The sequence below is a fragment of the Nannospalax galili genome, unplaced genomic scaffold (genome assembly GCF_000622305.1).
Source record: "Nannospalax galili isolate Female #2095 unplaced genomic scaffold, S.galili_v1.0 scaffold346, whole genome shotgun sequence".
NCBI lineage: Eukaryota > Metazoa > Chordata > Mammalia > Rodentia > Spalacidae > Nannospalax > Nannospalax galili.
Window position 1 is genome coordinate 3184180 of NW_008357637.1, and position 11878 is coordinate 3196057.

Here is an 11878-nt window from a genome sequence, read left to right on the forward strand (position 1 = left end):
CAGGATTTTTTTTGGCACTTATCCATTTTGGGGAGACTGTAAATCGCAGCCGCAAGAAAGTGACGGGGCGGCTCTCCCTCCAGGCCCGGGAACTCATGCAAATCAGCGGGCCAGCCGGGGGACCACGCCGGCCACTTTCGCGCCACTCGCCCAGGACTGCGCAGCTTCATAAATAGCAGGCTGCGCCAAGTCCCCAGAGCGCCACTGTTCTAAGGTCAATTTAGTATCGTTCAAGGAGATCATACAGGCTGAGATTATAGAGACCGCTGCATTCTTCCCAGAACTCCGGCGCTTCAGGCGCGCGCTTTTGTTGCAGTTATTTCAGCTTGCAGGACCTGCGTCCCGGCGCGGGAAAACCGGCGGGCCCCGCCCCCCCGGGTCGCGGTGTGCGCGCCCCACTCGCTGCCCCACTATCCCGCCGCTCCTGCTCCGAGTGCGCGCGGAGCTCCGCTGCTTAGCTCTGCCGGCTCCGAGTGCCTGAGCGCCCGCAGCCAGCATGGAGGCTCGCCGCGCGCGGGTGAGGGCCGGCCGGGAGCACCCGAGGGGCGGGCGCGGTGGGTGCCGGACGCGGGCGGGCCGGGGCCAACTCCTTCTGACTCCGCAGCCCGGCGCTGCTTATTCACCCGGGCTGGTCCTGGGCGTCGTTCAGCTGGGGAAATGGCAGATTTGTTCTTTCTTCTTTTTGCACACGGGAGATAACTCAGGATCCCGGGGTTGCTCCGGCCAGCTTGCGAGCGTTACAAGTGAGCTCGTTGCATGATGTTTGGCAGCGATGGGGAAACCCGAGGCATGTGCGTCCGAGGTGCACGTGGGAGCCTGAGGCGCGGGGCTGGACCTCGCCCTGTGCACAGCCGTATCCCGCACACGCCTCGGGGTAGGCGCGTGACTTCCACCCGCGCGCACTGGGTGTCCCTGGGACGCGCCCCCTGGCCGCCTCTGTCCCGGGCAGCTTCTGCGGCTGAAGCCACCTGGGTCTGCGGGTTTGGAGTTTCAGGTCTAACCAGCGCATCTCTTAGAACTTTGCTTGTGTGCCCTGGGGGGAAGGCATTGTTTTAGTTGCTTGCAGTGTTAAAGGCAGCAAAGGGGCCTAGGGATGCAACCCATTCGCTTGGACCGGTTAGTCGGTCCCCACTCCCTCTCTCCTACCATCCTAGCCTCATCCACTGCTTTGAGTTGCCCCGAATGGAACGTTAGTTTTTGCTTTTAACGGAAGCCATAACTTAGGTCCTGCCCGGGTGAGGGCAGAAGGGGGTTGAGGGGGATGGGTGGAAAGGAAGTATCAGAGATTCGGGACCCACGTGGGTGGGCCGGAGGGGCGTGGTTTCGGAGCCTGGTCTCCGCCCAGGAGGAATTTAGCTTTAAATTCTTGGAAGGAAGGCATGTGTTAGCTTGGCTTGGAATCTGGCACGCCTGGGTTCAAATTTGGGCCATCATGTGACTTGAATAATCGGTTTCCTCCCACCAAGCTTCAGTTTTCCTCATTTAAAAGAGGTTAATGACAGCACTTCTGCTGCAAAAGAATTAAGCTAGCTTAATGTCTGCCACAGAGACCTGCCATAAATGGAATTAGTTATGCCTACTAAGAAAGTTCATTCCAGGCGTGACCATTGCTTTGTTTTCTATACCTTTTGCTCCAAAGGTGTATTTGCCTGGTAAATGACTTTGGGTCTGCCCTGGCATGTTAAAACCTGTTGCCCTGGACAGCTTCCTGCAGAATGCCCTCCCTTCCTTCAGGCTGTCTTGGAGGTCGTTTAATGAATACGGGTAGGGGGAATTCTTGAAGTCATTTAAGGAGCTGTGCTGTCATTTCATCTGGAGGGCGTGAATTTCCTTATCTGGAAAATGGGTGTTTCCAAGATCTCTTTCAGCTTGTAGCATTTATTATAAATACACGCAACATTTATGTTTTGTAATTCCACTTGTTATTGTGGTTTCCTCCCTTTAGGATAGGGGAGACTTCCCAAGATGATTGAAGGGTGTATACTAGGCACGTGAGCAGGTTGGGTTGCAATCATCTTGGAAATAATGTTGTTGAATGGAAGAGGCTGAAATGAAGTGTTAGATGAAGAAAGTCCAGAATGTTCTGTCCTTCTAACACCCAGCATATAGGTATTCTTGTAAGACTAGAAGAACTTCTTTTAGGTTTTCAGTATGGACATATTGCTCTTACTTGGCTCTGTTTAAGAGAATAAAAGTATAAGAACTAGTTGCAATCCTTAGGAAATCCTGTTAAATGCTAAGAGATGGCAGAAACATCTATCCTTTGTATACAAGGTCCCAGTTGCACTTTCTGGTAAACGGTGCAGGACTGTCTGCTCAGAAAGAATGGAGCATTTTCATATGTCTAAGTAATTTGACCTTATGAAAAGCCTTTTTAAAAATGTGCCTTCCCCACCACATGCTGGGGATCAACCCCAGGTCCTCAAATGTTAGGCAAATACTCTGCCACTGAACTACAATCCCAGCCCTAAAAAAATTCTAATCTTAAGTAAGGGACCGTTAGAAAGAGCTGAATGAAGGCCAGGGTAATAGAGTGCTAAAATGGAATCAGTATTCCACCTGGGTTTGGAGTGCTAGTTGACCTTTAACTTGGCTTCTTGTACTGTGAGTTTACCAAGTTGATAATACTTGATTTGTAAGGACTTGTGCAAAATCTCTACTCCTCCTGATTGGAACAGGGCCTGTTTGGAAGGCTGCCATCTTAAAGCAGAGGTCCTGCCCAATTTTTGTAGTTTGGGAAATTAGCATCACAGTACAGAAGCCCAAAGCTTATATAAAAAGACCTCATTAGCTTGATTTTGGCTGAGGGAGAAAAAATTGCTCTGCCATTTTGTACTTTTGAAATTTCCTTTTGGAAGTACAGTTCAATTAGAAAAAATGAGGTTGGATTTTAGGAGTTAGTGTTAAACTCCTATGGAGCTCACTGTAATGCTAAGAGAGTTCAGGGGTTGTTGAGGTAGAAGAGAAGTGTCTCCAGATGCTTGAATAAATTGATAAATACCATTAAAACCTCTCCAAAAGGATTCTTTCTTAGAATTGACCTGGGTTTGAATTTTTTTTTGTAGCAATTGCCAATCTCTTTTTTTTCTCTGTAGGGTGTGAAAAAAATGTGTCCATCTACTCTGCTGTTTAAGCCTACTAAACTAAGAAATGATGTCTTTAGTTACATACTGCAGGAAGTGGCCCACTTAATAGTGTTGCCATTTCTATTTGCAGCAAAAGGATCTCAGAGTAAAGAACTTAAAGAATTTCAGATATATGAAGTTGATTTCCATGGAAACCTCGTCATCCTCTGATGACAGTTGTGACAGCTTTGCCTCTGATAATTTTGCAAACACGGTAAGTGCTGCCTGAGAATAAACAGAATTGAGTCTGCAGTGCTCAAAATGCCCCAAATGCTTTGTACATGATTAAAACTGCTTGCTTTTGCCTGCATTTCTATACAGCCATTCGAAAAATACAGTATGCACTGTAATTTCATTTCCCTCTTTGCTGTGGTTCTAGGTAGTAATTGTTGGAGGTAGATTAGCTACTTATTCTGTCCTTTTGAAATGTCGCCTAACCTAACATGCCTCATGATTTGCCATAACAACTCAGAAGTCATTTGTAAACCTCTGAACCGTTTTTCTTTGTAACAAAAGCTATTCTCTTGTAGTGCACTTGTAAATGTGATTTGCTCTCTGCACGGTTTATGGAAAATTGGTTCTTGAAAAAAAAAAAATCCACAACCACATTTATTTATTTATTTTACAGAAACCTAAATTCAGGTCAGATATCAGTGAAGAACTCGCAAATGTTTTTTATGAGGACTCTGATAATGAATCTTTCTGCGGCTTTTCAGAAAGTGAGGTGCAAGATGTATTAAACCATTGTGGATTTTTACAGAAACCAAGGCCAGATGTCACTAATGAACTGGCCAGTATTTTTCATGCTGACTCTGACGATGAATCATTTTGCGGTTTCTCAGAGAGTGAGATACAAGATGAAATGGTGAGTTTGAGAATTTCACCAGTATCAAGAAGTGAAGTCCATTTGGAGGCAGGAGAGATTTGCTTTTTGAAATCTCCCTTTTTTATGCTCCCCTAATGCATTTCCTTGTAGTCCAGCCAAGAGACCTTACTGATCTTTCTAAGATTATGACTATTTTCTTTTTGTCATTAAGCACTTTTTGCCAATGTCCTCCTTGTAGGTCTTAGGTTTTTAGGTTCTGGAAAATCTTGGAAACTTGGTAAATACACTTGTCCACCCTCCAGATTTCCATTACTCCAGATCCAGGCAAATCAAAGGGAGCACATGTGTCCTAAAGATTAGGTACACTGGCATTTCTGTGCAGGTGCTCAGCTCAGTCCTGACATGGAGCAGTCTGGCAAGGCTGGGCTCCATAGTTCTAACTGTGCCTACATCTTGAGACCCTTGGAGGGCTGTGTGCATGAGCAGGGCTGTTGCTTCTGTGTTTGCTTGCTGCCTGTTCTGCTTTTCCTGGGCATGCTCCCTCACCTCTCAGCTCTGTCACCTCTGTTCAGGCTGCTGTTGTGCCTATGCCCCACTCCCTGACCAGACTGCCTTCTGCAGTGTCTCATCCTAAGATTTGCTCCTGAGGAAGTGGTGTGTTCATTACAATCACATGTATGCTCTTCACCTCACATGCCTGGCACCATTGTCTGTAGGCCACCACTTGAATGACACAGCTGTGAGCTTGCCCCAGGCTGTTTTAACACTATTTGTGCTAATACATGTTTCCTCTAACAGATGTTGGTCCAAATTGACACTGATTGGCATTTGTTAGCTGGGGCCAGTCTACAGATCTGGAAGTGACCCATTGTCAGTGGCTTGGCTATTCTAGGCAGTCTTTCAGTTCTTTGTAGGTATGACCTGTAATTAATAAAATGGCAGTTGGTTAAAAGAGTTAAGAATTCATGAAAGGTTTTTTTGTAGTTTTATGTTCTCTATCCATGAACACTAAAAGCTGTGCATGGGAATACTTACTTGCAGTGCTTGGTATCAAACCCAAGGTCTTGCATGTCCTAAACATACATATATATCTACCACTGAGCTACACCCCCAGCCTATCAAGAAAACTTTTAGAAGCCGGGTGTGGTGGTGCACGCCTGTAATCCCAGCACTTGGGAGGCAGGGGCAGGAGGATCTCTGAGTTCAAGACCAGCCTGGTATACATAGTGAGTTCCAGGCCAGTTGGGGCTGCAGGCAGAATTTGTCTCAAAAAGACGAAAAAAGGAAAAGAAAAGTTTTTAGGGGCTGCAGGGCTCAGCTTGCCCTGTGACCTTAAAGACCTGAGTTCATTCCCTAGAAACCTAGATTTTTAAATGACAAGTGGTGTGGTGGCCCGTCTGTAATTCCAACTTCGGAAGGCAGAGAGAGGATCTCCAGAGCGAGGATGATTCCTGATACTAACCCCAGGACTCCACACACAGGTGCATGTGTGTCCCCACATGTATACACACACAAGAAAAAAAGTGCATTCACACACACATGCACACTATACATATGAAAGAAAAAGAAATTACAATTTTTTTACATTTATTTGAGTGTGTGTCTGTGTTGGGGGAGATGGCACACGTGGAGGTCAAAGGACTGCTTGTGGGCATTGTTCTTTCCTTCTACCATGTGGGCTCCAGGATCAAACTCATGGTCAGACTTGCCCGCAAGTGCCGTTACATGCTGACCCATCTCTCTTGGCCATGTTTCTACTTTTTTAAACTATTATGAATAGTGCTGTCATGAACATTCATGTCCAGGTTCTTTGTGGACAGACACTCTTGGGTCTGTACCTAGGAGTGGAATGGCTGGGACTATAATGACCTTGTATTTAACCTTTTGGTTAACTGACAGCTTTTCAAAAGTAGGTGCATCATCGTGTTCCTACCAGAAGTGTTCTGAGGGTTCTAGTTTCTCCATTTTCTTGGTAACACTTGTTATTTTCTGTCTGATTTAGCTCCACTAGTGGTTTTGAAATGATATATTATCTTGGTCTTGATTTACACTTGGAATCTGGGAAGTTTTTTATTTTAAGCTTTAAAAAGTTAATTTGAGTGATACCTAGTCTAGCCAAATTCAGAGGCAGGAGGCTGGTTGCCAGGGGCTGGTGGTAGGAGGAGTTGGGAGATTTTGTTTTACTTATTTTTTTGCTTTCTTGCTTTTGAGATAGGGTCTTAAACAGTGTAGCTCACACTGGCCTAGAACTTGCTGAATAGCCCAGGCTAGCCTGGAACTATTGAGTGCTGGGCTTATAGGCATGGGCCACCAACAGGACTGACTATTGAAGTTTCAGTTAGGAAAGATGAGAACTTTGGGTGAAGGCAGCACAACAGTGTATTCAGCGCCATTCATCTACACAGTTAAAAGCAGTTAAAATGGCAATTATATGTATTTTTAATCACAATTTTTTAAAATGGCTGGGGGAATTGAGACAGTTTAAGATAGTCTTTTGATATCACCATATGTGTTGAGACCATGCTCATAGGTGAATATAGTTGTTCCTGTAGGAATTCTTTGATGATAAATGAAGACCATTTTTAAAGAAATGTTTCAGAAAGAGGCAGGGGGTTCCATATTTTAAAAAATGGTTCAGAAACACAGGTTTCTTGGCTCAGGCAATGTGTCCTAGTGAGGATGTACTCACATTGTATTCATTTGCAAGTTTTGATTTTGATTCCCATGGTCCTCGCTGTTCAGTTAAAATTGATTTGCTCGCATGTCTTTTATTCCAAAAGGATTTTGTAGTAGGCACTGGTGCAGCTTAATCCTTAATGGTTCCCTTGCTCTGGTTGACTTAGAGACTGCCAGTGGACCGGGAGGGCTGCAGAACCCGCAGCCAGTGCCGACACCCTGGACCTCTCAGGGTGGCCATGAAGTTTCCAGCACGAAGTACCAGGGGGACAGCCAACAAAAAAGCAGTCCCTTCACAGCCCTCCCAGACCTCTGCTACTGATTCCCATTCTGACTCTGAAGAGGAAGATGGCATGAACTTTCTAGAAAAGAGGGCTTTAAATATAAAGCAAAACAAAGCAATGGTAGGTGTTTGGATGTGTTAGAACCTTTCCTAACATTTCTCTAAGCAGCTTGTTACCTCTACCTGTGTCCTAAGAATTTTATTACATGTGGTTGTAAAGACTTGATATATGCTTTAAATTTTTTATTTTATTTTTCTGAGACAGTTCTCACTATGTATCTCAGGCTGATCTCAAACTCACTGGGATCCACTGCCCTCTGCCCTCTGAGTGTTGGGATTAAAGGCATGCATCACCATGCTCAGCCCTGAAGATTTAATTTTCTTTATATGTGGGGTGTGTGTGTGTGGGGGGGGTGTATACCACAAGTGTGTAGAAGCCAGAAAAGGGTGTTGGGTCCCCCAGAGCTGGAGTTGTGGCAGTTGTGAGAGCTGCCCAAAGTGGGTACTGGGAACCCAACTCTGGCGCTCCATAAGTACAGTACACACTTTTAATCACTGAGCACTCTCTCCAGCCTTTGAAATGTGTTTCTTGGGGCTGAGGGTGTAGCTCATTGGTAGAGTCCATGCTTATTAACACGTGTGAGGCCCTGGGACTGATCCCCAGCAATCCTCCCTCCTCAAAAAGGCCATTTTTTCCTAAACCAACTTTATTTTTTCTTTGTTTTGAGTTTCCTGTTGTTTGGTACTAGGGATTGGACCCAGAGCTTCAGTTTGTACCCTAGACTACTGAACTACATCGCCAGCTGCTTTTTCAAATCAAAGGGTAGGATAAGCATAGAGGAAAACTCATAATCTGACTCTGTCAACATACTAAATACAAAGTTATGAGATGGGCTAGCTTTATTTCCATAAGTTAGTCGCTCATTTTCTGCAGTTAAAACTTCTGTTTACTTTTACCCCTTTTTTAGCTTGCAAAACTTATGTCAGAATTGGGAACCTTCCCTGGAGCAAGACGTTCCCTTCTGGGCCGCAGATCTGAAAGGGTAAGTGTTTGTTTTGTAGAGTTGTTTGAGGCAAGCCTAGGGTAGATTTCTATGAGATCTTAGAATCTATTTCCTTATTTGTGTGGTCTTCTAGACACTCAAAGCAGCCTCCTGACTGCATCCTGAGCGCTTTGGTTTCTCCCTACCACCCCGTGGCCACATTCCTTTTGATTGTTCCTCTCCTTCCTAGCTAGACCAAGCTCAGCATCAGGGAAGACTGAAGACTTGTTTTTGTGTTCCCAATTGACAATTTTTTTGTACATGATAAATGCAAAATAGATGTTTCTAAAATCAAAATGAGGGAAGAGAAGGGAAACGCGATTTCTGTGTCAAGTCATGTCCTACGAATCATAGGCCATGTCCTTCATCTCAAGGGATGAAGCTGGTGCGATGGGAGAATTTGGTGTATCTGTTGTGGTAGAAGAGGAAAACCTGCTTTACTGGGAGGCAGGCTGGAAGCCAGCAGGGAAGGGAAGAAAGAAACCAAAAATATTCTTTTGTACCATATGGAGATAACATATATGTGCCAGGGATCGAGAGATACAGGAAAGGTTTTTGGAGTATAACAGCTCAGATTTTATATTTTCAGTAAGTGACAGGATCAATGGTAGAACTGAATATAGGAATAAATAAGAATTATAATGATCATATGGCTTTTGTTTATTGTCCACACATTATAAAAAGAACAAAGAAAATATGAAAATGGAGCTCTGCTTTTAATAACTCCTTAAGGAGAAGGTGAGTTCTCCAGAGTGCTGCTTCTCTTTGTTAGGGACTAAGTAGATCCATCTTGTGTATTTTGTTCTGCAGTCAAAGCCTAGAAGACGTACATTCCCAGGTGTGGCTTCCAGGAGGAACCCTGAACGGAGAGCCAGGCCTCTTACCAGGTCCAGGTCCCGTATCCTGGGGTCCTCGGGTGCTCTGCCCATGGAGGAGGAGGAGGAGGAGGAAGAGGAAGAGGAAGAAGATAAGTACATGCTGGTGAGAAAGAGGAAGTCTGTGGACAGCTACATGAATGTGAGTGTTCTTTGGTATCTGGTTTTCATCTTTTGGAGTCATAGCATCGTGAATGCATAGCCTCAGTGCCCAAAGATCCAACTTAAATACTTTTCCCAAACCATTCTGAATCATTAACATTACATAAACTGAGTTTAGGGAGCTGACAAGTCAGATTTTCAGCCTCCACACATTGCAGGAAGTTTTTCCATAATTTTAACCAGTTATCCTTACAAAGAGACTTGGCTTCTTTCCAAGAGGGGTTTCTCAGGTTGAATTTTCTTTGAAAGCAGTTTCCATAAAGACCCCGAGAAAACTCTTGCCTCATGCTTCTTGTCACATAGGATGATGACATGCCCAGAATTCGTCGTCATGGATCCATGACCCTTCCACATGTAATTCGCCCTGTGGAAGAAATCTCAGAGGAAGAGTTGGAGAACATCTGCAGCAACTCTCGAGAGAAGATCTATAACCGCTCACTGGTGAGAGCCCTGGGTTCTGTCTGGAAATGTAAAAATGGGGTGAGGGGCACAGATAGCATCTATCCCTGAGTGCTGAGCAGTGTGAGGTCTGGACACATGAGCCTGCAAGAAGAGTTTTACAGTGTGCCTGGGATTGAATTATCTGCCTAGGAAGTCTGCAGTAGTGTTAAATCTTTTCTTAATTTATAAATTGATTAATTCAACATGGATTTACTGTGGATCATTATGTGTGCGTGCATAGATAGCTGCTGGGAATACAGTGGTAGGCTAAAGATAAAAATGGATTTGGAAAAGGGAAAACAAATGGATTGGGGCAGGATTTTCTTTTTCCCATGCTGGGGTTCAAACTCAGGATCTCAGGTATGCCAGGCAAGGATTCTATAACTAAGGCTGAGCCCCCGCCTCCCAAATAGTTTTGATGGTATTAACTGGTGCACCTGCCAACTGAATGAAAGTGCTTTGCTTGAGATGTTTTTCAGACCTGCATATATGTGTGAGAAATAAGCTTCAGAGACCAACTGTCAGATCCTTTACTACTCAGGATGTTCTTTATGCCATTAGAGAAAGATAGCAAAAAGCAGTACTTGCTTGATTTTTACTTTTTCGGTCTTTACTTTAGGGCTCGACTTGTCATCAGTGCCGCCAGAAAACTATTGACACCAAAACAAACTGCAGAAACCCAGAGTGCTGGGGCATTCGGGGCCAGTTTTGCGGTCCCTGCCTTCGAAACCGTTATGGCGAAGAGGTTAAAGATGCTTTGCTGGACCCAGTAGGTGCCTTGGAGGGTGGGCTTGGTCCTGGGGCCTTGATGGCTGGGGGATGAGCTTGAGCCCTTGGCATTGGGAAATGCTCTTTCAGGGTAGACACATCAGCCTATAGTGTTTTTGTGTTGCTGGGGCTGGAACCCAGGGCCTTGCATACCCAGGGTATTAGAGCTGGGCAAGTGCTCTAATACCTCAGTGGTTAACCCACTGATGGATTAATGCTAATACCTTAAAGGCTAAGAGAGGATAAGCAAGTAGAGAGAAAGTGAGGTTTAGCTTCAAGGTTCTTCTTCACAATTCTTCAGAACTGGCATTGCCCTCCTTGTCGAGGAATCTGCAACTGCAGCTTCTGCCGCCAGCGAGATGGACGGTGTGCGACTGGGGTCCTTGTGTATTTAGCCAAATACCATGGCTTTGGAAACGTGCATGCTTACTTGAAAAGGTAATGGCTGCTATTTTCTCTTCCACATCTATGAATCTTAGATTCATTTATATGTCTTAATAAACCTAATAAGCGATGATAGAAGTTCACATGTCTAAGACACATGCATTGACCATATGACTCAATCAAGAAATGAATTTAGCTTTTCAAAGGGAATTCTTTATTGAAAACTCTTGCCTTAATGCACGTGGTGCACTTACATACATGCAGGCAAACACTAATACACATAAAATAAAAATAACTAAATTAAAAGGGAAAACCTCTATCTTGTGTTGTTCCCCTTTTCTCTTTCACAGTCTGAAGCAGGAATTTGAAATGCAAGCATAGTACCTGGAGTTGCGCTGCCTACCTCCCGCTTCCCAAGTCTGTCTTGCTAAAGTTCTTGATGATGTCCTTGATTGAAACCAGAGGAAGAATCTTGGTGGTCATTCTGTCTTAGAAAACTTAAATCAGGTTAATCTTGGTAGATTTGTACTTGTTTCTGGTACATCGTGGAAGGGATACTGCTGGCTATACGTTTATCTACATGTAGTTTCTCAAAGCTGTGCTTGTCCTGGCCCTACCTTGTAGCATCCTTGCCACTTAGTTTCTGAATTCTTTTTAAAGTGACAGTTTTATAAAAGCATATTTGGTTTAATTGGTGTTGAACAAGTCCCTGAACACACCCATAAAACCCAAGCACTTAGAGGTACAGGAGTGTTAACTAACTGTTCTATTGAGTTCCAGAGAATAGCCCTTTCACTTGTTTATACAAAAACCTGGATACAGTTGTGTTCATATTAGTTGACATTTTAAGTGGAAAAAAAAGGCACAAAAGTCTTTAAACCATGTGGAAAAAATAGGCAATTGTTGCAAAGTGGAGTATTAGGTTCAACAAATGAATGGCTCTCAAGAATTTATACTGTGCTCAGTGTACAAGTTGTTACAGTTGAGACTCAGTTGCTGCTCAGTTCTTACACCTTAACTTTAAGTGGCACATCCTTGTACCATATTACTTAAATTGTTACAGAAAAGACATTATAGGAAATTAAGAAACTCTGGAATAGGCTGATTTGAATTCTTGGTGTAAAACTTCAGAAACTTCACATTACTAGTTAAGCTTTGATTTCTTGTTTTAGATTCATGAAGAAATTATCCTGGGGTGGCTGTGTACAGGGAGTCTCTTAACAATGGAAAGTGCCTGTTTAGAGATGGATAATTGAACCGCTTGTTAAACACTTTACCTCTGCCATTTTAGTTTC

General features: G+C 44.1%; 1 protein-coding gene across 3 annotated transcripts; it reads left to right on the forward strand.

The window, feature by feature from the left end:
• Positions 1 to 362: 362 nt before the first annotated feature.
• On the forward strand, positions 363 to 11427 carry Cdca7 (cell division cycle associated 7). 3 transcript variants are annotated; one of them, XM_029557304.1, is made up of 11 exons: positions 401 to 517; positions 1946 to 2109; positions 3217 to 3339; positions 3754 to 3990; positions 6795 to 7031; positions 7879 to 7953; positions 8764 to 8970; positions 9294 to 9431; positions 10051 to 10200; positions 10501 to 10637; positions 10934 to 11427. In XM_029557304.1, exons 3-11 carry the CDS (start codon positions 3259 to 3261, stop codon positions 10962 to 10964), a joined length of 1293 nt encoding a protein of 430 aa, XP_029413164.1. In that variant the 5' UTR covers positions 401 to 517; positions 1946 to 2109; positions 3217 to 3258; the 3' UTR covers positions 10965 to 11427. The 3 variants fall into 3 exon arrangements, with proteins under 3 accessions (XP_008853500.1, XP_008853501.1, XP_029413164.1); XM_008855278.3 differs by lacking the exon at positions 1946 to 2109 and having other exon boundaries at positions 363 to 517; XM_008855279.3 differs by lacking the exons at positions 1946 to 2109; positions 3754 to 3990 and having other exon boundaries at positions 363 to 517.
• The last annotated feature ends 451 nt before the right edge of the window (positions 11428 to 11878 follow it).